The sequence below is a fragment of the Pan paniscus genome, chromosome X (assembly GCF_029289425.2).
Source record: "Pan paniscus chromosome X, NHGRI_mPanPan1-v2.0_pri, whole genome shotgun sequence".
NCBI classification, from domain to species: Eukaryota; Metazoa; Chordata; class Mammalia; order Primates; family Hominidae; genus Pan; species Pan paniscus.
Window position 1 is genome coordinate 88,169,028 of NC_073272.2, and position 25,887 is coordinate 88,194,914.

The 25,887-nt window shown below is 37.0% G+C and overlaps 1 protein-coding gene across 2 annotated transcripts; it reads left to right on the plus strand.

Moving 5' to 3' along the window:
• The first annotated feature begins 17,086 nt into the window (after positions 1–17,086).
• Positions 17,087–25,238, plus strand: CPXCR1 (CPX chromosome region candidate 1). Of its 2 annotated transcripts, none has more exons than XM_003824446.3 (3): positions 17,087–17,793; positions 19,773–19,878; positions 23,868–25,238. In XM_003824446.3, the coding sequence occupies exon 3, from the start codon at positions 23,876–23,878 to the stop codon at positions 24,779–24,781; it is 906 nt and encodes a 301-aa protein (XP_003824494.1). In that variant the 5' UTR covers positions 17,087–17,793; positions 19,773–19,878; positions 23,868–23,875; the 3' UTR covers positions 24,782–25,238. The 2 variants fall into 2 exon arrangements, with proteins under 2 accessions (XP_003824494.1, XP_003824493.1); XM_003824445.4 differs by having other exon boundaries at positions 17,642–17,831.
• Positions 25,239–25,887: the final 649 nt, after the last annotated feature.

The window sequence follows — 25,887 nt, forward strand, 5'->3', positions numbered from 1 at the left end:
AATAATTTGAAAAACCTAGAAGTGGACAAATTCCAAACAAACACAACCTACTGAGACTGAACCATGTAGAAATCCAAAACCTGAACATACCAATAACAAGTAATGACATTGAAGCCATAATAATACAACTCCTACAAGTAAAGAAAAGCCCAGGACCCAATTACTTCACTGCTGAATTCTGCCAACCACTTAAAGAATAATTCGTACCAATTACTTAAACTATTCTGAAAAATAGAGGAGAAGGGAATAATTTCAAATGTATTCTACAAGGCCAGTTTTATCCTGATACCAAAACCAGAAAAGGACAGTTAAAAAAAAAAAAAAAAGAAGAAGAAGAAAACTAAGGGCCATTAACTCCAATGAATATTGGTGCAAAAATCCTCAACACAATACTAGCAAAGCAAATTCAACAATACATTTAGAATGATCATGGTATAGATGAGCAATCATCTTTAGAATCATCATTCATCACAACCAAGTGGGATGTATCACATTACCTGACTTCAAATTATACTACAGAGCTGCAGTAACCAAAAAAGCATGGTGCTGGTATAAAAACAGATAAAAAGACCAATGGAAAAAAATAGAGAACCCAGAAGCAAATCCACACACCTACACTAAACTCATTTTCAACAGAGGTGCCCAGAATATACACTGGGGAAAAGACAGCCTCTTCAATAAATGGTGGCGGGGAAAATGAACATCTATACGGCAAAGAATGAAACTACACCCCGTCTCTCACCATATACAGAAATCAAATCAAAATGTACTAATGACTTAAATAAAAAACCTTAAATTATTAAACAACCACAAGAAAATATTGGGGTAGCTCTTCAGCACATTGGTCTGGGCAAAAGTGTCTTGAGCCATACCCTGTAAGCACAGACAACGGAAGCAAAAATGGACATGTTGGATTGCATCAAGATAAGAAGCTTCTGCATACCAAAGTAAACAATTAATAAAGTGAAGAGACAATCCACAGAGTGAGACAAAATATTTGCAAAATATCCATCTGACAAGGGATTAATAATGAGACTATATAAGGAACTCCAACAACTTTGTAAGAAAAATAATCTAATAATCTGATAAAATAATGGTCAATAGATTTGAACAGGTATTTCTGATAAAAAGACCTACAAATGGAAAACAGACATATGAAAAAGATATCAACATAATTGGTCATCAGAGAAGTGCAAATCAAAACAATTATGTGTTTCCTATTTCATTCCAGTTAAAATGGTTTATATCCAAAAGACAGGCAATAACAAATACTGGTGAAGATGTGGAAAAAAGGGACTCCTCATACGCTGTTGATGGGAATATAGAGTAGTATACACACTACGGAGAAAAGTTTGCAGCATCCTCAAAAAACTAAAAATAGAGCTACCATATGATCCAGCAATCCCACTGCTGGGTTTAAATCCCCCCTGCCCCCCAAAAAAGAAAATCAGTGTATCAAAGAGATATCAGCACCCCCATATTTGTTCCAGCACTGTTTACAATAGCTAAGATTTGGAAGCAACCTAAGTGCTCAATAACAGAAGAAAGGAAAAGAACATAAACAATGGAGTTCCATTCAGCCTTAAAAAAAAAATGAGATCCTGTCATTTGCAACAACATGGATGAAATGGGAGATCATTATGTTAAGTGAAATAAGCCAGGCACAGAAAGTCAATCATCATGTATTCTCATGTATTTAAGGGATCTAAAATCAAAACAATTGAGCTCATGGACATATAGAGTAGAAGGGTTACCATAGGATGGGCAGGGTAGTTGTGGAATTGATGTGGGGGAGATAGGGAGGATTACTGGGTGTGAAAAGTAGAAAGAAATAATAAGATCTACTATTTGATAACATAACAGGATGACTATAGTCAATATAACTTAGTTGTACATATTAAAATAACTAAAAGAGTGTAATTGGATTGTTTGTAACGCAAAGGATAAATGCTTGAGGGGATGAATAACCGATTCTCCATGATATAATTATTTTACATTGCATGCCTGTATCAAAGCATTTCATGTACCTTATAAATATATACATCTACTCTATACCCACAAAAATTAAAAATAACTTTAAAAATAAAATAAAAATACAAGATCTGGAAACTAAAAAAAAACTTTCTACGTCTATTGAGATGCTTGTATATGATTTATTTTTAATTATGTTCATGTGGCAAATAATATTTATTCATTTGTCTATGTTAAACCAACTGAGCATCCCATCAAACAAGCCTACCTGATTATGATGAACATACTTTTTGATGTGCTGCTGGGTTAAGTTTGTTAATATTTTGTAAAAATTTTTGCATCTATCTTCATCAAGAATATTGTCCCATAGTTTTCTTCTTTGTGTGTGTTTTTGCCAGGTTTTGATAAGAGGGTGATTCTGGCTTCAAAGGATGAGTTATGAAAGAGTCCCTTCTCCTTGAGGTTTTACAAGATATTCCATAGGATTGGTACCATGTCTTTTTGTACATCTGGTAGAATTTGACTGTGAATTAATCTGGTCTGTGACTTTTATTGGATGGTAGGATTTTTATTTATTACTAATTCAGTTTTGGAACTTGCTATTCGCCTGTTCACGATCTCAATTTTTTTTCCAGTTCAAACTTAGAAGGTTGTGTGCTTTCAGGAATTTATCCATTTCTTCTAAATCTTCTAGTTTGTGTGCATAGAGATGTTCATAATATTCTCTGAGGATCTTTTGGATTTCCATGAGATCAGTTGTAATGTGACCTTTGCCATTTCTGATTGCGCTTATTTGTATCTTTTCCCTTTTATTTTTGTTAACATAGCTAGTGTTCTATTGATTTTTTTATCTGTTCAAAGATCCAAATTTTAGTTTCATTTATTCTTTGTATGAATTTTTAGGATTCACTTCTGTTCAGTACTGCTCTGATTTTAGTTATTTATTTTCTCTCACATGGGCTTTGGAGTTAGTTTGTTCTTGTTTTTCTAGTTCCCCTAGGTGTGATGTTGGATCGTTAATTTTAGATCTTTCTGACTTTTTCATGTAAATGTTTAGTGTTGTAAACATTCGTCTTAACAGTTTTTGCTGTATCACAAAGATTGTGGTATGTTGTGTCTCTGTTCTCTTTTACTTGAAATATTTTTTATTTCTGCTTTAATTTTGTTTTTTTACCAAAAATTCACTCAGGACAAAAATGTTTGATTTCCATATAATTTTATGGTTTTGAGAGATCTTGGTATTGATCGCTGTTTTTATTCCACAATGGTCTGAAAATATCATTGGTATGATTTTAATTTTTAAAAAATTCATTGAGACTTGCTATGAGGTCAATGACTTGGTCAATAGAGCATGTTATGTGCAGTGATGAAAAGAATGTATATTCTGTGGTTAATTGGTAGAGTATGTTGTAGATGTCTCTTAGGTTCAATGCAGAAATTCAGTCCAAAATTTCTATAGTAGTTTTCTGACACAATAATCTGACTGATGCTGTCAGTGAGGTGTTGAAGTCCCACACTATTATTGTGTAGCTGTTTGAGTCTTTTTGTAGGTCTGGAAGTACTTTGTAAATTAATCTGGCTTCTAAAATGTTGGGTGCTTATATATGTAGGATAGTTAAGTTTTCCTGTTGAATTAAACCCATTACGATTATGTAACGCCCTACTTTGTCCTTTTAACTGCTTTTGGTTTAAAATCTATTTTACCTGATATAGTAATAGCTACTCTTGGTTATTTTGTTTACTGTTTGCGTGATAGATCTTTCTCCAAGTCCTTACTTTGAGCCTATAGATGTTGTTTCATCTGAGAGAGATTTTTTGTAGATAGCAGATGGGCATTTTTTTTTTCATTCAACTTACCACTCTGTGCCTTTTAAGTAAGGTGTTTATACTATGTACATTGAAGGTTAATATTGATATGTGAGGTTTCGATCCTGTCGTTAAGTTGATAGGTGGTTGCTTCATAGATTTTATTTTGTCATTACTTTATTGGTTCTGTCGGTTATGTACGTGGTTTTTTGTGGTAGCAGGTATTATTCTTTTGACTTAATGTTGAGAATACCTTAACTAGGTCTTGTAATTCTGGTCTTGTGATGAATTCCCTTAGTACTTGCTCATCTGCAAAAGATTTTATGTCTTCTTCACTTATTAAGCCTAGTTTGTTGGGATATGAGATTCTTGGTTGCAATTTTTTTTTAATGTTGCAAATAGGCCCCCAACATTTCCTGGCTTGTAAAGTTTCTGCTGAGAAATCTGCTATTAGTCTGATGGCATTCCCTTTGTACATGTTTGATGTTTTCTCTAGCTTCCTTGAAATTTTCCTCTTTTGTATTTACCTTGGACAGTCTGGTGACTATATACCTTGGTGATGTTCATTTTGTATAATATCTCGCAAGTGTCGTCTGGCTTTGTTTTATTTGGATTTCCACCTCTCTAGCAAGATTAAATATAATTTTGAACTATTCTCTTAAATACATTTTCCAGGCTGTTTACTTGTTTTTGTTCTGTCTCAGGAATGCCAATAATTCATTGGTTTGGTCACTTTACGTAAGCCCATATTGCCTGTAGACTTGTTCATTTTCTTAATTATTTTTAATTTTTTTTTTCCTGGCTGGGTTTTAAATTTTTTTCTGACAACAGAGAGACCGGTCTTCAAGTTCTGAAATTCTTTCTACTGCTTTGTCTAGTCTACTGAAAAAGCTTTCAATTGTATTTTGAAATTCCTTATGCGAGTTTGTTAATTCCAGAAGCTTTGATGGATTTCTTTTTAAGATGTGTGTCTTGGCCGGGCGCGGTGGCTCACGGCTGTAATCCCAGCACTTTGGGAGGCCAAGGCGGATGGATTGTTTGAGGTCAAGAGTTCGAGACTAGCTGGGCCAACATGGTAAAACCCCTACTCTACTAAAATACAAAAATTAGCTGAGCGTGGTGGTGGGCGCCTATAATCCTAGCTCCTAGGGAGGCTGAGGCAGGAGAATTCCTTGAACCCAGGAAGCAGAGGTTGCAGTGAGCTGAGATCGCGGCACTTCACTCCAGCCTGGGCAACAGAGTGAGACTCCCTCTCAAAAAAACAAAACAGACAAACAAAAAAAAGATGTGTGTCCCTTCATGTTCTGGATTGCCTTGCAAGTTTTGTGTGTGTGTGTGTGTGTGTGTGTGTGTGTGTAATTTTCTACTTTGTCTTGGATCTCATAGAGTTTCCCTGCAATCCATGCTTTCAATTATTTATCTGTCAGTTCCGAGTTTTCATTTTGATTAAGGACCATTGCTGAAGATCTAGTGTGATCCTTTTGTGGTGTCACTACATTTAGATTTTTTTATGATGCTTGAATTCTTTCAGTAGTTCCTTCTCATCTGGTAATGCTAGAACTTCTACATTTTGTTATTATTTTCAGAGAGTAGAATTTTTTTTCATTCTTTTCCTACAATATTGTTTGTTTGTTTGTTTGTTTTCTCTTCCCTTTCCTTCCGTCCCTGGGGATTGTGATTACAGAGAATGTTGGGTAGGGTATTTCGGCTTTGTTTCTTAACCCTATGCACTTCTTCAGCAGATTTTATATTGGGCTGTGAATTCTGACCTACAAGCCAGTAAATGGTGGTAATGTGGAGGAGCTGGATGTGGCCAATGCAGCTAGGTATATACTTGATTTTTACTTACTGGGAAAAGCTCTCTGTTGCCTCAGGGAATAAACTAATCTATGGAGTGCACAGTGGTCTGAGCTATCCTCTCAGCCCCATGGAATTAGAGGTCAAGATGGGTGGCGCTGGACTCAGCATGCCCACCTACAGGTCCCCAGGTGGCAGACACAAGTACTATCACCAAGGGAGAATCCTGATGGTGGCCTCCAAGCACCCAGAGGCCAAGCATCCATGCAGCTGGAAACCTTCTCAGCGCTAAGTTCTGTGTCTGGGGAGGGTGGGTGGCCTATGCTCCCAATCCAGGAGAGTGTGTGCTCTATATGCCTAAAGATCTGCCATGGTGTGGAGCGTAGATGGCCTCACTGAACTGCATTTTTTTTTTTTCATGGGAATGGTGGAACAGCTCAGGCTGCTAAACCGGGTGAATGTATGCTCCAACTGCCTGAGATATGCCTGGGCATGGGACGTATAGGGCTTCACTTCACCATGGTCTCTGTACTGGAAGGGTGGGTCAATTCAGCCTGCTGATTCAGGTGAGTGGGTGCTCCAAATACCTGGAGATATGCCTGTGCATGGAGTGGAAAAGGTCATGCTTCACCACAATCTCTGCAAAAACAGGGTGTGAGTTCGGGCTACTGGTCCAGGTGAGTAACTGCTCTGAGTGCTTGGAGATATGTCTGGGTGTGTAGCAAAGAGGACCCCACTGCACAATGATTTCTGTGCAGGATGAGTGGGACAGCTCAGGCTGCCAATCCAAATAAGCAGGTGTTTTGCATGCCTGGAGAAATGCCTGGGCATGGAACAGAGATAACCTGGCTGCATCACGGACTCTTCCCAGGAAGGGTGGGCAACTGAGAGTGCTAAAAAAGGTGAGTGGGTGCTCCACTTGTCTGGAGATCTGCCTAGGCATGCAGCGGAGGAGACCCCAGTGCCCTCATATCTTTGCACAGAAAATATTGTGTGACTTAGGCTGCCAATCTGGACAAGCAGGTCCTCCAAATGCCTGGAGATATGCCTGGGTATGGAACAGAGAGGGGCCCTCCCTGCACCAGGATTCTGCACAGGAAGGATGTGGTGACTCACACTTCCGAATCAAGGAAGTGATCTAATTATGCTTTCATAATTGTCAATTTCTCCCTTGAATTCAGTCTACTTGCTTTATGACTTTGAATTTATGTGAGTATATACATACACTTTAAGGACTGTTTTGTCTGTTGGATGAATTGAAATTACTACCTTTATGAACTGTTCATCTTTATCACTGATAATACAGTTTGTCTTTAAGTATATTCCAACTGATAATATCATCACTATAACCTATTCATTTAGTAAAGTATTTATGTATTTTAGAGATTGATCTCCTTATGTTTCCTAGAGTGCAGTGACTATACAGAGGTGCAATCCCAGTACTGATCAGCATGGGAATTTTGACCCATTTTCAATCAATTTATTTTCAACTTATCTGTGAACATGCCTTATAGACAACATAGAGTTAGATGTTTACATTTATTCACTCAAAAAACTCTTCCATTAAATTAAATTATAATTTTATTTACTGGAACTATTGGTATGGTTAAAATCAGGTCTAGCATTTTGCTGTTTTTTCTTTTGTGGCTGTTGTTTTTTCATTGTTACTTTATTCTTTATTTTCTGCATTATTTTGGGTTACATGAATAATTTATTAAAATGCAATTGAAATTATGTTGTATTAGTCTGTGCTCATGCTGCTAATAAAGACATACCAGAGACTGGGTAATTTATAAAGTAAAGTGATTTAATGAACTCACAGTTCCACATGGCCGGGGAGGCCTCACAACCATGGCAGAAGGCAAAGGATAAGCAAAGTCATGTCTTATATGGTGGCAGGCAAGACAGCTTGTGCAGGGGAAGTCCCATTTATAAAACAATCAAATCTCATAAGACTTACTCACTACCACAAGAACAATATGGGGGAAACCACCTCCATGATTCAATTATCTCCACCTGGCCCCACCTTTGACATGTGGGGATTATTACAGTCAAGGTGATATTTGGGTGGGGACACAGCCAAACCATATCATATGTGTTAGCATTTAGCTATATCTCTGCATTCTATTATAAGGGTTGCTGTATAGATTACAATTTGCATCCTTAACTTTTCTCATCCTACTCAGTGGTATTACCTTATAATCTCACATAAGCTCCACAATCTTTGCAACTCTATGGGTCTATTGATTCTCCTCATATGTTTTGCTCCCTTTTATATATTACTTCAATAGTTATTAATCCCACAATAAAATGCTCTAATATTTGCATCAAATAAGCATTTGCATTAAAAATTATGTAATTAAAAAGCAATATATTTTATTTAACCTGGCATTCACTATTTTCATTTTCTTTTCAGTTTTCAGAGTATCCATCAGAGTATCCATATGATATCATTTTCTGTCTGTAGTAGTTGCCTAGGGGGTTTTAATAAATTACCATCATCTGCATGGCAAAAATAAATGTGTGTGTTTTCTCACAGTTCTGAATGCCAAAAGTCTAAAATCTGGTTGTCAGAAAAGTCGTTCTCCCAACAAAGCCTCTAGAAAAGAATTTTAAAGTGACTTTCCAATTAATGGACCCTAACTTATATCTAGATTTTTAGTTCCAAAGGACATTAAAAAATGTAGTTTTTAGCTTTCCAGTCTACAAAGTATACAAAGAAACCCAAGAAAGATGCTGGAATTGAGTCCGAGTGTGAATTCACCTTATCCCCCAGAAGAATTAATCTGAAATGGAAACAATGTGTAGTCTAATAGAAGAAATATATGATTGGGAGCCAGAAAGATTTTTATTTAGTTCTTTAATTAAAAAGTTAGTACCTTGGAAAATGTTAATTATATCTTCCTTTATAATTTATCTGTAAACTATAATTTTTAGACTACTTCACTATAATGATTTAAAGATAATATGTTAACAGATATGAAATATTACAATAAATAAAACCTACAATAATTAATTTTGTAAGACAAAATATTATTAATGGATTTGTAGTTTCTAATAACAATGAAGTGTAGCTCTACCTGTGATTATAGGAGTGTGCCACCATGCCTGGCTATTTTATTATTTTTATTTTTTGTAGAGACGAGGGTCTCACTTTGTTGTGCAGGATGGTCTCAAACTCCCGACCTCAAGTGATGCTTCTGCCTAGGCCTTCCAAAGTACTGGGATTATAGGTACTAGCCCTGCATTTGACCCTAAAAGTGTTAACTTATTTAAAGCATCAACTGAAAAGTCAAAAGTTCAAAGTCTCATCTGAGACGCAAAGACAGTTACTTGTACCTATAAGTCTGTAAGATTTTTTTTTAAGTTTTTAATTTAAAAGATACAATGGTGGCATGGGCATTAGGTAAATATTTTCATTTAAAAAGCAGAAAATCAGTCAAACAAGAAGGGCAGTAGGCCCACAAGCAAGTCTGAAACCCAGCAGGGCAGACATTAAGGTGTGGTTTTTTTTTGTTTTTTTTGTTTTTTTTTTTGAGATGGAATCTCGCTCTGTCGCAGGCCAGAGTGCAGTGGCACGATCTTGGCTCACTGCAACCTCCAACTCCCTGGTTCAAGCAATTTTCCTGCCTCAGCCTCCTGAATAGCTGGAATTACAGGCACCTGCCACCACGCCCAGCTAACTTTTTGCATTTTCAGTAGAGACAGGGTTTCACCATTTTGGCCAGGATTGTCTCAATCTCCTGACCTCGTGATCCGCCCGCATGGCCTCCCAAAGTGCTGGGATTACACGCGTGAGCCACCGTGACTGGCCGACATTAAGTTTTAAAGCTTCAAAATCATCTCCCTTGTCTCCATTTCCCACATCCTGGGGACACAGGTGAGCTCCTGAGGCCTTGTCTAGCCATATCCCTATGGCTTTGCTGGGCACAGCCCACCTGGCTGCTCTCCAGGTTTGGAGTCAAATGTCTGCAGTTTTTCAAGCCTGAGGCTGTACACTGCCAGTAGTTGTACCATTCTTCAGTATGGGTGATGATCCTATGCCCACAGCTCCACTAGCCAGGGCCCTGGTGGAGACACTTATGGGGGCTCCAAGCTCACACTTTTGCTCTTTGACAATGACTCAGTATAGGCTCTCTGCAGGGAATTTGCCCTTACTGCAGTCTTCTGCTTAGGCACCCAGGCTTTCCCACACATCCTCTGAAATCTGGGTGGAAGCTGCCAAGCCTCTGTGGCCCTTGCATTCTCTGTGCCTACAGGCTTAACACCATGTGGAAGCCGTCAGGGCTTATGGATTGTACCCTGTGAAGCAACAGCCCAAGCTGTGCCTAGGGCCCTTTAACAAGAGCAATGGAAATGTAGAGAGCAGCAGCCCAAAGCAGCACAAGGCAATAGTGCTCTGAACCTAACTCCTGAAACCAGTCTTTCTATTAGGCTTTTGGGCCTGTAATAAGAAGGGTTGCTTTCAACATTTCTGAAATGTCTTTGGAATTTTTTTTTTCCTATTGTTCTTACTATTAGCACTTGACTCCTATTTAGTCATTCTATTCTCTCTAGCAAGTGGTTGCTCCACAGGCTTTCTTGCCTGAAAACAGTTTTTCCTTTTCTACCACATGGCTAGCCTGTCAATTTTTCAAATGTTTAGGCTCTGCTTCCATTTTAACTATTATAAGTAACAACTTGGTTATTGCTTTGCTCCCATATCCAACCATAAGCTCTTAGAAGCAGCCACATCACTTTCATATATATATATATATATCTTTTGCCAGATACCCTAAATTATCACTTTTAAGTTCAGCCTTCCACAGAGTCCTCAAACATGGACACAATGAAGACGAATTCCTTTCTAGGGTATAACAACAGTAACCTTTGCTCCAGGTTCCAATAAATTTCTTATTTCCATCTGAGACCTTATCAGCCTGACCTTCACTACCCATATTTCTAGCACCATTGTGGTCACAACCAATTAAGCAGTCTCTAACAAGTTTCAAACTTTCTCTCATCTTTCTGGGATTTTTTTTTTTAAGTCCTCCAAACTCCTCCAACTTCTGCACATCACTAGTTCTAAATCCACCTCCACATTTTCAGGTATCTTTATAGCAATGTTCCACTCCTCAGTACAAATTATCTGTGTCAGTTCATTTTGTGTTGCTATAAAGGAATACCTGAGGCTTGATAATGTATAAAGAAGTTTATTTGCTTAATAGTTTTGCAGGTTGTACAAGAAGCATGGCATCATTGTCTGCTTCTGGTGAGGGCCTCAGGAAGCTTACAATCATGGTGGAAAGAGAAAAGATATCAACAGTGTCACTTGGTGAGAAAGGAGCAAGGAGTAGACAGGAGAGTGGTCCCAGACTCTTTTAACATCCAGATATCAAGGGAACTAATAAAGAACTCACTCATTACCAAGGGGTTGGTAAGTACCAAGCCATTTATGAGGGATCTGCCCCCATTACCCAAACACCTCCCATTAGGCTCAGGGATCAAATTTGAAAATTAAATTTGGATATGTTATCCGACATCAGGAATACAATTTTCACATGAGAGTTGGAAGGAAAAATATTCAAACTATATTAAAATTCATGCATAATTTTATGTAATATGCATTTTCATAAACTTTTTGAGGACCCCTCATGTGTGTGTGCATGAGTGAATGCACATGTATTCCAATATTTCCATTATTGTTTGTACAGTAATCACCAATGGGTCTATGAAGCTGTTATGTATCTGAATAACCTATTTAAAATTTGGAGGGTACATGAATTTGAAAGATCATAAATTAGAGGACTCTTTTGCTTTGACTCTATATAGTATACATAGATGATGGCATACAATGAATTTATTTATCCTGGAACTGCCCCAATTACCCACAGGAAGTGATTGTTATTATATAAATAAGAGTAAAAGTTGCTGATATGACAACATTAAAAATGGGATTAAATAATGTATATTAGTAATAAAACACAGTGAGAGGTGAAATTTGACTTGGGATTCTTTTTGGGGGGCTGTGGAAAAAAATAGAACAAGATTATTGATGATTTCCAGAGGAGGACTCACAGCTTGAGCACAGTCTCTAGCCTTGTTTACAATTTCCACCGCTTTGCAGATTTTATCATCTTTTTATTTTGTGTTTTTGCTGCTTACATACTGACATAGTGTCACATATGACAAGCAAGTATGTCTAATGAAAAGAAAGTCCACATCCTTCACATAATATACAAAATTATGAAGAAACAAAGTACTTTGTTTCAAATGTCTTTATCCAATACCTTAGAATTTTCACTAACCAACTACCTCAGCTTCTCTTAGGAATTCATAACAGTAATATTGTTACATCAACTATTGGCCATTAAACGGACACAAAATACACTGTAAATTTCCTTCGTGTCATTTCCTTTCACTACATAGAAATTAATTCTAATTGCATCTGTCTGGGTCTAACTTTGTGGTTCATTAAGACTTTTATCCACTAACATACAGACATACTTACACACATAAATACCCAACTGCTCTTTTGACCCCTTTTGTAAAGTCTGATTGACTTTATTTTGCACAGTCTTTGTTTTAAATGCATTGCAGCTGGACTCTAGTGTGTACTTCAGACTTACTCAAAATAGTAGACTTAAGACAACCTTAAAATGTTATATTAAAAAAATGCAGCATGAGTTGCAGAAAATTAAACAGAAGCACAATTAAAGTATAAACAGATTGCTTTTGAAGTTATTATATGCCTGCCATTACTGCATTTGGACTTATCAGATTGTATTTGATCTAGAGAGCAACATGTAAAATCATTTATGTTTATTATGCAATATGTGAGCAAGTAAAAATTGGATCCATATACTTGGCACTGAAAATTATATTTTATCATAGATTGCTGTGACCAAATAAGATAAGGACAACAGGTTTGCATTTTTAAACATCATTTGCTTAATTTATGAGTTTTATTTTCAAGCTCATGTCTCTATATTTAAAAATAATGAGTTTGTGCCAGGCTATATCTGTGGAAGTGAATGGGGAGAAAAGAGGAAGGATACAAAGAACTCATTGAAACCATATGACAAAAAGGATTGGCTACAGTTGTAAGACAGAAGTTACTTTCAAATTACTTTTTTCCATTGCTTGCAGAAACAACCTTAGCACATCTTGAGGAAATGATTTATAAGAGCTGATCATGATCCTGGTTGTGCCACTCTGAATCCAGTTTTGTTCAGAGACAAAGATATAAGACACCTAGAAATAGTTCTTGTCTTTAACGTTTTTTTTCTAGAGAATTTCTGCTCTCTCCCAGAGCTATATTGTTTCTGAATTCTATTTTTTGTAGGATGTTGAAGTAGTTTTGGAGAGAGAAGCAACGACATTTATCAAGGAAAAGGAGGAAGTCTTGCAGCCAATGTGTATCGAATGCTAAAAAGCCTGTTTTGTTATCACATAAAAAGTAAAGAGATTTGTTTAGGAAGTAGTATAAATTAATCCTCCAGATAAAAGTTGAAGAAAAACATCTATTCTCTTCACTCCATTTCTGTTCATAAAGCATATGTGGAGTTACCAAAATTTAGCTAAATCACTAAGTGACACAGAACTACTTGTATAATTATCATCAGCAAAAGACAATTATTGCCTCATCCTGTACCATACTCCACTGATAGAATATTCAGGCAAAATATGTGATATGCCTAAGATAATGACAATTGCAAATAGTGCATTTTAATTTTAGAAATCTGCAGTAGTTAGCAACTACACAAATGTCTTGAAAAGAAGAAATCAGAATAGTGTGGGATTATTCAAAAATGTAAAAAACATAAATCAAGCTACATAATGTAAAGAAAAGTGTTACTATAGGGTCCCATCAACAATATTTTACTTTTTCTACATCCACAAATGCTTAATGTATATTATTCTCAACTCTCTTCTACTAACTCAGGAATTCCCCAGGGGTTGTTTCATTTCTGTTACCTAATGAGGCCCTTTCCGCTTCCACATGCAAGATTTGTTCTTTCCTTTTCCTGGTATTGGTGGTACTGGATTTGTGTTCCTCTAAGCTTTACTGTAGCAACCTGATTCTAATGTTATGGCTATTTCACCCAAATTAAGGTACATAGCTTAATGTCTTGGGGGATGTGTTTAAAAGAGCTGCATTTGATTTTGGCCTTGTGTAAATTTGTCTTACCAGTTGTTAGGCCTCTTTCATTTTTTTCTGGCTATCTGATTAAGATATTGTTGTCCTCTCAGATCAACACTTTCGGTGGGTAACCATTTATTATTTTAAGCTATGATGTGTTTTGACAGTCATCTCAGTGAGGAAAGTTTGTTTCATAAACAAAAATTAATCACCTTTTCTGTATTATTTGCTTCTTAAGTTTCCCAACATATGTCTCTAAAAGGACTGGATTAAAACAAGGATAGTAGATAGACAGGTGGGTAGGTAGAGAGAGATAGATATATAGATATATAGATGGATAGATAGGAGATAGACATAGAGATATAGATAGACTCTATTATATTCAAAATCACTGCTTAATTGCTTTATTCTAGGCTTAGGTGCTCTGGCTCTGTCTTTGATGTAAATAGTTTCTCATGAAGCTCTTTAGTTTTTTATAAAAATAAACTACTGGAAGAACTTCCTCACAAGATTTCTAGGAATATCATAATGAATCTGAATCCTTAGAGATTATATTTTTAGCTCACACTCTGTAGCCCTCACAACTAAATGTAGTAGCAGCAATAGACATGAGAAAAAAAGGAAGAAAATAAATATTAGATACAAAAATACCTAATAAAATAAGGAAAGTGAATCAATAGTGTAATTTGCTTAGGCCCCTTTTATAGTATTTAGTATGTTCACACAAGCTCATACGTGAAAGAGAACTAATGTGCTCACCTGCCCTTATCTGAAGCTTGTCTTTATTTCTTTATTCTATTACTTTTTTATTTCTGGACTAACAGTTCAATTTTGATGGCACAGTTTGAGTCCTAGTCTCTCTCTAGTGCCTATATTGAACCTTTGGTTTATGAATGTCTTATCACTCACTTTTGACAGTCCCTCCTGGATAGATTCCATCTATGAAGATGAGAGACACTTACCTTTCATGGTATGGCATGAGAGACACTTACCTCTAATACCCCCTCTGAGTCTCATGGGGCTCACATGTTCCAGGAAACCCTCTCATCTTGCCCCAAACCAACAGAAGGTGGAAATTAGAAGTATGCTGGAGAAATTATGAAAATAAAAGTAAATTGAAAAGTGTCAAAAAAAACCATTACATTTGGTTATGTAATCAAATAATATATGGCTCCCTATTGTTTGATATTTGGAAGCTAAGAAACTAAAGGAAAATCAATTCAGAAAACTAACAAAAGGAAGAACAGGAAAATGGTGTAAATTTTGTAAACCAACCTAATAAAATGGAGCAATCAGTCATATATTATCATCATGTAGGGTTATCAGATTTAGTACATAAACATACAAAATGCTCAGTTAAATTTAAATTTCAGATTAACAACATTTTTATTAAAAACGTATGGGGGCCAGGCACGGTGGCTCATGCCTGTAATCCCAGCACTTTGGGAGGCTGAGGCAGGCGGATTACGAGGTTAGGAGTTGGAGACCAGCCTGGCCAATGTGGTGAAACCCCATCTCTACTAAAAATGCAAAATTTAGCCAGGAGTAGTTGCGAGCGCCTGTAGCCCCAACTACTCCGGAGGCTGAGGCAGAACAATTGCTTGAACCTGGGAGGTGGAGGTTGCAGTGACCCGAGATCGTGCCACTGCATTCCAGCCTGGGTGACAGAGACACTGTCTCAAAAAAAAAAAAAAAAAAAAAATCCCTAAACATATTGTGTCCGGAATTGGTGGGTTCTTGGTCTCACTGACTTCAAGAATGAAGCCGCGGACCCTTGCGGTGAGTGTTACAGTTCTTAAAGGCGGCGTGTCCAGAGTTTGTTCCTTCGGATGTTCGGATGCATTCGGAGTTTCTTCCTTTTGGTGGGTTCGTGGTCTCGCTGGCTCAGGAGTGAACCTGCAGACCTTCGCAGTGAGTGTTAGAGCTCTTAAGGCGGCGCGTCTGGAGTTGTTCGGTTCTTCTGGTGTGTTCGTGGTCTCGCTGGCTCCAGGAGTGAAGCTGTAGACCTTCACAATGAGTGTTACAGCTCATAAAAGCAGTATGGACCCAAAGAGTGAGCAGCAGCAAGATTTATTGCAAAGAGTGAAAGAACAAAGCTTCCACGATGTCGAAGGGGAGCCCAGCGTATTGCCACTGCTGGCTCCGCAGCCTGCTTTTATTCTCTTATCTGGCCCCACCCACATCCTGCTGATTGGTCCATTTTACAGAGAGCTGAGTGGTCTGTTTTGAGAGGGTGCTGATTGGTGCGTTTACAATCCCTGAGCTAGACACAAAGGTTCTCCACATCCCCACTAGATTAGCTAGATACAGAGTGTGACACAAAGGTTCTCCAAGTCCCCACCAGAGTAGCTAGATACAGAGTGTCGATTGGTGCATTCACAAACCCTGAGCTAGACACAGGGTGCTGAATGGTGTGTTTACAAACATGTGGTGTGTTTAAAAGCATGTGGGCATTGGAGGATACAGTATAAATTGAATACAAATAAACTACTTTCAATATAAAGGATAATCAAAACTGATTTAGAAAGAATCAAAACTGATTTAGAAAGATTCAAAACAGTCAGGTTCTTTTAAAACTCCATATGTATCTTTTGAATCTCAACAGGTCATTATGTAAAAATCTTGGTCAGAAGAGAATATTTGAAAACACAACCCTGGTATTTAGAATAAAGTGTAATATTGTGCTTCTTCAGGGCCCTGATTATCAACTCAAAAGTCATTTATTTTAAGGATTTTAAACATTATAATTTTAAAAGCTATCAGGCATATACATCTACATTTATCTTTGTGGAAAAAATGATTTTGGTTTTCTGTATAATGAACAGTGAAATGTTGTGTGTGTGTGTGTATACATACACTGAAGCATTTTGGTTTATTTTTAATATATATTAAAATTTATATTTAATGTATATATATTTTTAGTGTTTATATTTAATACATATATTTATAATGCTCTATGTAAGTGAAGTATAGAACACTAAATAGATAGAGAGTGCCCATTGGTGTATTTACAATCCCCTAGCTAGACATAATGGTTCTCCAAGTCCCCACCAGAGTCAGGAGCCCAGCTGGCTTCACCCAGTGGATCCTGCACTAGGCCGCAGGTGGAGCTGCCTGCCAGTCCCGCCGTGTGCCCGCACTCCTCAGCCCTTGGGTGGTCAGTGGGACTGTGTGCCGTGGAGCAGGGAGCAGTGCTCGTGAGGGAGGCTCGGGCCGCACAGGAGCCCACAGAGGAGGGGGAGGCTCAAGCATGGAGGGCTGCAGGTCCCAAGCCCTGCCCCTTGGGGAGGCAGCTAAGGCCCTGCGAGAAATTGAGCACAGCAGCTGCTGGCCCAGGTGCTAAGCCCCTCACTGCCCGGGGCTTGCAGGCCAGCCGGCTGCTCTGAGTGCGGGTCCCCCGAGCCCACGCCCACCCGGAACTCGTGCTGGCCTGTAAGCGTAGTGCACAGCCCTGATTCCCGCCCGAGCCTCTCCCTCCACACCTCCCTGCAAGCTGAGGGAGCTGGCTCCGGCTTTGGGCAGCCCAGAAAGGGGCTCCCACATTGCAGTGGGGGGCTGAAGGGCTCCTCAAGCACGGCCAGAGTGGCCGCCAAGGCCGAGGAGGCGCCGAGAGTGAGCGAGGGCTGCGAGAGCTGCCAGCATGTTGTCACCTCTCAATATGTTATCATATTTGGTACATATTTATACTAAAAAAATATTGTTTATAAGAAATTCAAATTTTACTGGTGTCTTGTATTACATCTGGCAATCCTGTCTTCACACTGTTTCAATATTGGGAATATTGCATATAGTTAGGATTTTGTGTGTGATACGGCAAGAGTTATAAACTCATGGGTGTTCCCAGCCTTAACTCTTTGCCTGCCATCTAAAGAAGATTTTGAATTTGCCATTTCAGTTATTCCCTCCCCCTACAGTCTGAAGAGGGTTCTAGGTTGCTAGGTTTCCATGTTTTGTGGGCGTTGTGATGCAGAGTCAAAAGAACTGTGAAACAAGAGTAAGTGGAGAGGTAGAGGGCAGAAGAAAAGGGGTCAAGAAGGCAGGACCCCGTGAAGCACACCTTTCCTAAGGATTTTGACGAATGAGAATGAAGATAAACTGTGAGTTGAAAGTGAAAGAGAAAGCATAAGGGATCTTAGTAAGTGCTTCTTAGCTTGTGTATCCATTTTAGAATATACTTAAGAAATTATTTTAAAGTTAGCTTTGGTTTCTTGATTTATCATTTGTTGATGTAGATCTTATTCTGAGAGTTGTCGCTGTGGGTCAGGGATTTAATATGTTCACATATGTTTGATATGAACATATGCAGAAAAGTTCCTGGTTTCATTTGTCACAACATTTTGAGTGATGCAATCATTTTAAAGTAAAACTAACAAATTTGAAAGAAACAGAAGACAAGGTCCCTCAATTGAAGAAATTAGGATATGGTGGGGATTTCTGACCAGTCATGAGTGCATGGGAATCAGAAGGCATATGTTAGTTGAAGCTCTTTCATCTGAGGTGAAGTGAACTTGTATATTGGAGGGGTTTGTCAGCAGGGAAAGATGGGACATTTACATAAAGAAGTCTGATTGAGCTGATGAGTCATTAATGTAATTTAGTGTAAAATATTTAAAGTTTTGTTAGAAGTAATGCATGTCTTTCTCCAGAGCATGTGGGCATTGGAGGATACAGTATAAATAGAATACAAATAAACTAATTTCAATATAAAGGATAATCAAAACTGATTTAGAAAGATTCAAAACAGTCAGGTTCTTTTAAAACTCCGTATGTATCTTTTGAATCTCAACAGGTCATTATGTAAAAATCTTGGTCAGAAGAGAATATTTGAAAACACAACCCTGGTATTTAGAATGAAGTGTAATATTGTGCTTCTTCAGGGCCCTGATTATCAACTCAAAAGTCATTTATTTTAAGGATTTTAAACATTATAATTTTAAAAGCTATCAGGCATATACATCTACATTTATCTTTGTGGAAAAAATGATTTTGGTTTTCTGTATAACAAACAGTGAAATGTTGTGTGTGTGTGTATACATACACTGAAGCATTTTGGTTTATTTTTAATATATATTAAAATTTATATTTAATGTATATATATTTTTAGTGTTTATATTTAATACATATATTTATAATGCTCTATGTAAGTGAAGTATAGAACACTAAATACTTTAAAAATACCAGAAAACAGAAGAAAACAGCAGACTCGGTGGTAAACACAGTCATTTGGCTGAGTTATTTAAAAAAAAAGATTAAATAAGAAAGACATATGATTGTTGGCTATTTCCAAACATATGTCCAAACATTAAATAATAAATATTGAGAGGTTTAACAGAATACATATAGCCTTCTTGTGCAATTCCAGGGAACGTTTAATTTTTAATGAGTAATAATAAACTTAAGTACATAGTTTTGTGATGTAATTACATTTCAGAGGGCAATACGCCTTTAGATATCACATATTATGTTTATTGAAAAACCAGTCTTAACATAGTTGAGTGACATAAATATATGTGATAAATATACTAGTATATTCACAATGAACACTGGATATTTCTTTTGTGTGTGTGTGTGTGTGTGTGTGTATTTACATATGTATTTTTTTCTTTTTTTTTGTCTCACATACTTATCTTTATTTTTTGTAGTGAGAACACTTAAAATCTACCCTTTTAGCAATTTTCTTTTTTTTTAAATTTTATTATTATTATACTTTAAGTTTTAGGGTACATGTGCACAACATGCAGGTTTGTTACATATGTATACATGTGCCATGTTGGTGTGCTGCACCCATTAACTCGTCATTTAGCATTAGGTATATCTCCTAATGCTATCCCTCCCCCCTCCCCCCACCCCACAACAGTCCCCGGTGTGTGATGTTCCCCTTCCTAACACTGGATATTTCTTATATACAATCCTATTTCAGAATGTAGAAGGGAACAATGAATCTCATAGTTATCCTGAATGTGCAAGTGGAAGACCCTACCAAACAGCAGAGCAGCATAGATGCTTTTCTTGGGGGAAGAAGGTGCAGGAGCTATTTTTTCCTTTCTTTTATGAAAATATCTTCATTTGTTTTCAGGGTGCATCTGACAAGCCTTAGATGACCTCCAGCAACTTCAGTTCTCACCGAATTACTGCATTTCAGCCTTACTGAGAAGCAGCCAGTCATACTATCCTCAAATTTTGTGAGTTCAATTTACTTTATTTAGAAAGTCTCTAAAATGTAGACTCTGTCTATTGTTTTACCTTGATGCTAACTGCTGATGCTGAGATGTTTATGTAGAGAGATTTTCTAATTGCCAATATTAAAAACATAAAACTCAGCAAAGCTTAGCAAGGACCCAAAAATATGCCTGTGAAATGATCAGAGTGTGTTAGGACTCTGAAGAAGAAAGTAAAGCAAAAGTATACTAGAGAATGGAGAAATGAGTATTGAGAAATACATATATTTAAATGTTAGAGTTTTACAATGCACATACAAAAAAACATAAGTAAAATAAAGATAAATAAAGCAGGATAAGAAAATATCACATAGTAACAGAAGCAAAAGAATGAAATACTTAAAAGTTGGTGGAAATGAAAAGTATACTACTCCATGACTTAGAAACAGCACAAGACAAAGATACGAGATAAACTTCAATTGTGATCACTATTATTGGTGTATAGGAATGCTTGTGATTTTTGCACACTGATTTTGTATCCTGAGACTTTGCTGAAGTTGCTTATCAGCTTAAGGAGATTTTGAGCTGAGACGATGGGGTTTTCTAAATATACAATTATGTCATCTGCAAACAGAGGCAATTTGACTTCCTCTGTTCTTATTTGAATGCCCTTTCTTTCTCTCGCCTGATTGCCCTGGCCAGAACTTCCAATGCTATTTTGAATGGGAGTGGTGAGAGAGGGCATCCTTGTCTTGTGGCAGTTTTCAAAGGGAATGCTTTCAGTTTTTGCCCATTCGGTATTATATTGGCTGTGGGTTTGTCATAAATAGCTCTTACTATTTTGAGATACGTTTCATCAATACCTAGTCTATTGAGAGTTTTTAGCATGAAGGGGTGTTGAATTTTGTCAAAGGCCTTTTCTGCATCTATTGAGATAATCATGTGTTTTTTGTCATTGGTTCTGTTTATATGATGGGTTATGTTTACTGATTTGCATATGTTGAACCAGCCTTGCATCCCAGGGATGAAGCTGACTTGATCATGGTGGATAAGCTTTTTGATGTGCTGCTGGATTTGGTTTGCCAGTATTTTATTGAGGATTTTTGTATCGATGTTCATCAGGGATATCGGCCTGAAATTCTCTTTTTCTGTTGTGTCTCTGCCAGGTTTTGGTATCAGGATGATGCTGGCCTCATAAAATGAGTTAGGGAGGAGTCCCTCTCTTTCTATTGTTAAAATAGTTTCAGAAAGAATGGTACCAGCTCCTCTTTTGTATGTCTGGTAGAATTTGGTTGTGAATCTGTCTGGTCCTGGACTTTTTTTGGTTGGCAGGCTATTAATTACTGCCTCAATTTAAGAACTTGTTATTGGTCTGTTCACGGATTCGACTTCTTCCTGGTTTAGACTTGGGAGGGTGTATGTGTCCAGGAATGTATCCATTTCTTCTAGATCTTCTAGTTTAATTGTGTAGAGGTGTTTATAGTATTCTCTGGTAGTAGTTTGTATTTCTGTGGGATCAGTGGTGATATCCCCTTTATCACTTTTTATTGCATCTATTGGATTCTTTTCCTTTTCTTCTTTATTAGTCTGGCTAGCGGTCTATCTATTTTGTTGATCTTTTCAAAAAAACAGCTCCTAAATGCATTGATTTTTGAAGGGTTTTTTGTGTCTCTATCTCCTTCAGTTCTGCTCTGATCTTAGCTATTACTTGTCTTCTGCTAGCTTTTGAATTTGTTTGCCCTTGCTTCTCTAATTCTTTTAATCGTGAGGTTAGGGTGCCGATTTTAGATATTTCCTGCTTTCTCTTGTGGGCATTTAGTGCTATAAACTTCCGTCTAAACACTGCTTTAGCTGTGTCCCAGAGATTCTGGTTTGTTGTTACTTCGTTCTCATTGGTTTCAAAGAACTTACTTATTTCTGCCTTCATTTCGTTATTTACCCAGTAATCATTCAGGAGCAGGTTGTTCAGTTTCCATGTAGTTGTGCAGTTTTAGTGTTTCTTAATCTTGGGTTCTAATTTGATTGCACTGTGGTCTGAGAGACTGTTTATTATGATTTCCTTTCTTTTGCATTTGCTGAGGAGTGTTTTACTTACAATTATGTGTTCAATTTTAGAATAAGTGCGATGTGGTGCTGAGAAGAATGTATATTCTGTTGATTTGGGGTGGAGAGTTCTGTAGATGTCTATTAGGTCCAGAGCTGAGTTCAAGTCCTGAATATCCTTGTTAATTTTCTGTCTCATTGATCTGTCTAATATTGACAGTGGGGTCACTACCTCCAATAAAAGATATAACGTTTGATAGAAAAATAGTCACCCTTGAATTAATATCAAACTCTGAAAAAAATAACTGAAGATTAAATTGAAGGGAATAATGAGCATGAGATAATAAAAGCTCAGCAGTATTGGAACAGAGAAAGCATGTTGAGTGAATAGAGGAAAAAGTTGGTTAGGGGAGATGGAGTCAGATTGTGGAGGGTCTCTGAAGACTGCAGTTATGAGATAAGGTTCCACATAATTCTACATCAATTCTACATCTTTAAATCCTGCTAACTTATCCATAAATCCTGCCTATGTTAGCTCATAAAAACTAGCCATGAGAATAAAAACCATGTTAGTCAATTTCTCAAACTCCACCACTCCACCAGATTTCTTTTCAGCCCACTTGCATTTGCCTTTCTCCACCATGGAATTCAGTAAGAATGTTCCCTGCCCATAATCCTGCTCTGAAGAAATTTCTCAAGTTGATTGTTCAAAGTCCTCTCATAGAGTAGAAGTGGAAGCATAGAGTTCAGAGTATTAGGGTACACTGAAAGTGTTTGAGCGGGTAAAAGACATAAGGAAAGTAAAAGGTAAGAGGAGAGGGGTGACAGGAGAGTGGTGAGTGTAGAGTTTGCCATCAGTGAAATCTGCCACTATAAGTAGTAAAGCAAGCATGAGGTAATTTTCAGCTTAACTAGTGCTGAGGCATTGAGAATGAACAGAAAGTGGTGAATTTGGAAGACATTTTAATAAATGAACTCAGAATTTGAATTTCATTCATCAGCTTCCTACTTTCTTATCTACCCTACTTTCCCTTCTCACGATTCACAATTGCACCTCTTTGTACAGACATTACTTTTATTTTATTTATCCATTTTATTTATTTATTTATTTATTTATTTATTTATTTAAAGATGGAGTCTTGCTCTGTCATCCAGGCAGGAGTGCAATGGCACGATCTCGGCTCATTGCAACCTCTGCCTCCTGGGTTCCAGCGATTCTCCTGTCTCAGTCTCCCGAGTAGCTAGGACTACAGGCGCCCAACATTATGCCCAGCTAATTTTTGTATTTTTTGTAGAGACAGGGTTTCACCAGGTTGGTCAGGCTGGTCTTGAAGTTTTGACCTCAGGTGATCCGCCCGCCTCAGCCTCCCAAAGTGCTGGGATTACAGGCATGGGACACCGCGCTTGGCCTAGACATTACTTTTAAAAACGTAGGTTTTTAAGAAAAGTAAAAATTACAGGGGAAGAACGGCTTGTACCTTATACAAATTCAACCATATCATTTTCACATAGGTCTTAATTTTCTTTTAAACATATACACTCATAATACCTTCCTCCTATTTTAGCCCCATTTTAAATTCTCAGGTGGGTAATACAGATCCATCTTATTCAATGAAAATTATTTATAATTCACCATCCAAAAGGAAATAATTGGGCCTTCTATTCAGAACTAAATGTGTTCTAGTGCATAGGGTATATACCTAAAATAGCCAAATGAGAGGTTATGTTATTCCAAGTTTACTGAAATTCCATAATTAAGTTATGAGAAAACATATTTAATAGGAGGCTTACATTTGCCCTCAGTTTTCACTTTATTCTGTGGGTTTGTGACTCTGATACAATATTTATAGTTGCGAGAAGGCACAGAAATAGCACATTCACAGGCTTTTTGCCATGACCAAAGAATTGACTTCTTATAAAATGCAACATACATAAATTTAGTAAATCTTTGTCTTCTTTCTCATAAATAGAACCCAGGATGAGTTCTCCTACTAAAGAAGGAAGTGATACAGCTGGACATGCTCACAAAAATTCTGAAAATGAGCCTTCTAATGACTGTAGTACAGACATAGAGTCTCCATCTGCTGATCCCAATATGATCTATCAGGTAGAAACCAACCCAATAAACAGGGAGCCAGGCACAGCAACCTCCCAGGAAGATGCTGTTCCTCAAGCAGCAGAAAACAGCGAGCTCGAAACAGAGATCCAAAAAGATCAACGAGAAGAAGATCTAAAAGAAGAGCTTCTTCTACTTCAGACCCCCATTCCCAGAAAATTGGTCTCTCACAAGCCCTTAAATGATAGATCAAGATCCCACTCAGGGAAAGTTGAGATGAAAGCAAACAATTTCCCCATAAATCACAAAACTCGTTTTCGACTTTCAACTTCATGGAGAGTCCCATTTATTAACAGTCATGAGATAAGAAGTATGATTCTCCATCTGCTATGTGATAGATATTTCTCTCAGGCTGCAGGGTGTCAGAATACCATGTGGGTAAAGCGAAAATATATAGCATGTCTTTATCATCCAAATAGTTTCACCCATCACGAGAGAGCCATAACATTTAGAAGGCCTTCGAGGGTGCACTACTACCGTCCCCTCACTAAGAGAATGACATCAGGAAAATTTTGCAAATCAACTGACACTAAAGGGAAATGTAGATTCCATGCTATTGTGAGGTCTGTGCTCTTTGTGTCACAGATACAAATTGAAAGTATTTTTAATATAAAAGGTTTTGTGGATATATTGAGATATATCCATACCATGAATGTTATGATCACAAACACCAATAATGGTTGGAAATACTTTTGTCCCATCTGTGGAAGGCTTTTTAACACTTACTCTGAATTAAGACAACATTCATGCGGCTCTTCTGGGAATTAAGTTAAATTGGGGTAAATTCATTTTAAAATATAACTTCTAAAATTCATAATTTGACTACTAAAGTAAGACAAAATTGCATGAACATAAATTTTAGTATTATTAGAGGGAGTAGCAGAAAGGAACACAAACTAATAGTACCTCTCAGTAAGAAATACCTAAGGGGAGTGAGGAAACATCTGTTTATACTTTGCTTTTACAAGTACATCATTGAAATATCAGACCTGTCATCTATATTGAGTCAGCATTTGAACCAAGTAAATGTTTTCACTGTCTTAACATCTATTTCTGTAGATGTAAATATTGTTAACATAAAAGAATCCAAGTTAACAGGATCCTAAGATAGCAAACATATATTGGAAGGCCAGACAAAGTTCTACCAAGTGTTTCCAGAGATTCTGCTACATGTATTATCTGAAATGTTCTCCATATATTCAATAAAAACCAATTTGAAGACATAGAAAGTTGTATTATATATTTGTAATTAGAGAAGAATTCCTATGTCTGGAATAAAAAGATTCAACATACTATAAAATATACAATACTTGGGTAATTTTGAAGATACAGAATAATAACAAAACTCATAAAAAAAGTATTTGATAGAAGTGAAACAGTTTGAAGTAAAAGTGAACAAATATTAAATTGATAACATATAACTGTAAACCTTTTTGCTTGTATAGCACATTCACCATTGTTCACAATCACTACCCAAAGTTTACCTTCCCCTCCATACATACATGCACAAGTGTGTACACATATTTAAGACGTTCCTTATCTTGTTCTTACAGCTCAAACATCTATACTTCTTTTATTTAATCTGCATACTCATTAAAGTTAGAGTCTATAACTACACCTCATATTTTTTACCATCTTATCTTTAATATATAATGAATATAGGAATATAATATGTAATATGTATGCAGTGCATGTATTTTATATAATATGTATGTATTATATAATTTATACTTTGAGTACCCATTATATGTGAAGCACTATGCCAGCATAATTTTATGTGTTAATCTTTGCAACAATCTAAAATTTTTTAATTTTCATGGCATGATTAAATGTATGGAAGCAGTTGCTAGAAAATTGAATGACTTTACCAGGTC